This window comes from Alexandromys fortis, unplaced genomic scaffold, assembly GCF_014885135.2.
Source record: "Alexandromys fortis isolate MF-2015 unplaced genomic scaffold, M_Fortis_MF-2015_v1.1 scaffold_206, whole genome shotgun sequence".
Lineage (NCBI taxonomy): Eukaryota > Metazoa > Chordata > Mammalia > Rodentia > Cricetidae > Alexandromys > Alexandromys fortis.
Window position 1 is genome coordinate 1,429,195 of NW_026068097.1, and position 1,367 is coordinate 1,430,561.

General features: G+C 43.5%; 1 protein-coding gene across 1 annotated transcript in view; it reads right to left on the minus strand.

Moving 5' to 3' along the window:
• Nucleotides 1-406: 406 nt before the first annotated feature.
• The window catches only part of Hmgb3 (high mobility group box 3), a 4,623-nt gene continuing 3,662 nt past the window's right edge, over nt 407-1,367 (minus strand). Inside the window, exon 5 of the mRNA XM_050123607.1 lies at nt 407-1,364. Coding sequence (XP_049979564.1) covers nt 1,257-1,364 — 108 coding nt within the window. The 3' untranslated portion in view covers nt 407-1,256. The remainder of the gene's footprint in view (nt 1,365-1,367) is intronic.

Genomic DNA, 1,367 nt, shown 5'->3' on the forward strand with positions numbered 1-1,367 from the left:
ATATTTATAAATATGGAAGTCTACTCTGCCGCTCTAAGGCACAGCACCTCATGGGGACCAGGAAACAAAAGCAGTAGCTTAGCACTTCTGACTGTAAGCCCAGTAACTGTACCCCACTATACATGCTGGAGTAAAGGTGAAACGGGGTTGGGATATCTTACACCCCACAGTCATGATGGCAGGCTGAGCTTTTTTTCCTGTGTCTCTGTTGTAGGTTGCTAAACCTTATCTATGGCATGATCAGTACTTCTCCCTAATGCCAGACACAAATCACGAAGGGACTTTAGGTACCCCCCCACTCCACATCTGTCTGTAGCTGGAAGGGACCTTAGCAGCTTTAGGAGAAGAAGACAAGTGGCTTCACTAAGCCTAGTGAGTCAGAAATTTAGGCCATTGTAATACAGAACAGTTTTAAAAATGTAATACTGTTTATTTAACTTCAAAAACATTTCAGCATTCTAAACATACAAAAAATAACAGAATGTTGCAAATTGCGTTTAGGTGCAGAGGGTTTTTGAACTTTCGTTGATGCAGTAGTTCTTTGCTTCGCTGACAATGATGAGCTCTACAGTTTAAAAACAGCTGAAAATCTACAGCACTTAACTAAAGAAAAAATCCAAACACTTCTCATGCCAGCTGACCCCTCCCCCCTTTCCACAGCTAAGAATGTCAGCAGAATGCTATGCCACTATATACAAAAACAAGACAACCTGAAGCTAAATGGATGCCCACCGCAGTATCAACAGGTCCAGCCTCACAGTGCACGCCCTGAGCTACGGCCCCCTCCAAAAGGCATCTTCCCTCACAGCCTCCAAGCCAAACAAGGAGCATCAAGAATCTGTCTGGGTTGTTTTGTTCTCTTTACAAACTATAGATATGTACAGTTGACAACTCAGGATTTCTAGCCAATAACCAACCATAGAGTTAACACTACCTCACGAGTTGCAAACAAAATGCCCGAAACATCTTCAAATGCCTTGTCACACCAACAGCAAAGTGCACAGAGTGAGGAGGACACGAGAGTGCCTTTCCATTTGAAAAACTGTTTGGAGCTATGTACAACTTTGATACAGTTTCAGGGCGCTCCGGACACCCACGGCCACTTCATGTAAACCACTGACACTTTGAGAAACTACAATATGATCGTGATCAAATTTTGTAATTAAATCTAACGAGGGCAATAGACACGGCTCAAATAAGAGATGTGTCAATCACGGCGATTTCCTACTCTAAGGTATTCACAAGGAGATGGAGTTTTATTCATCTTCCTCCTCTTCCTCCTCCTCTTCTTCCTCTTCCTCCTCCTCCTCTTCCTCTTCCACCTTTTTCCGTGCAACCTTAGCAGGACCCTTGGCACCATCAAACTT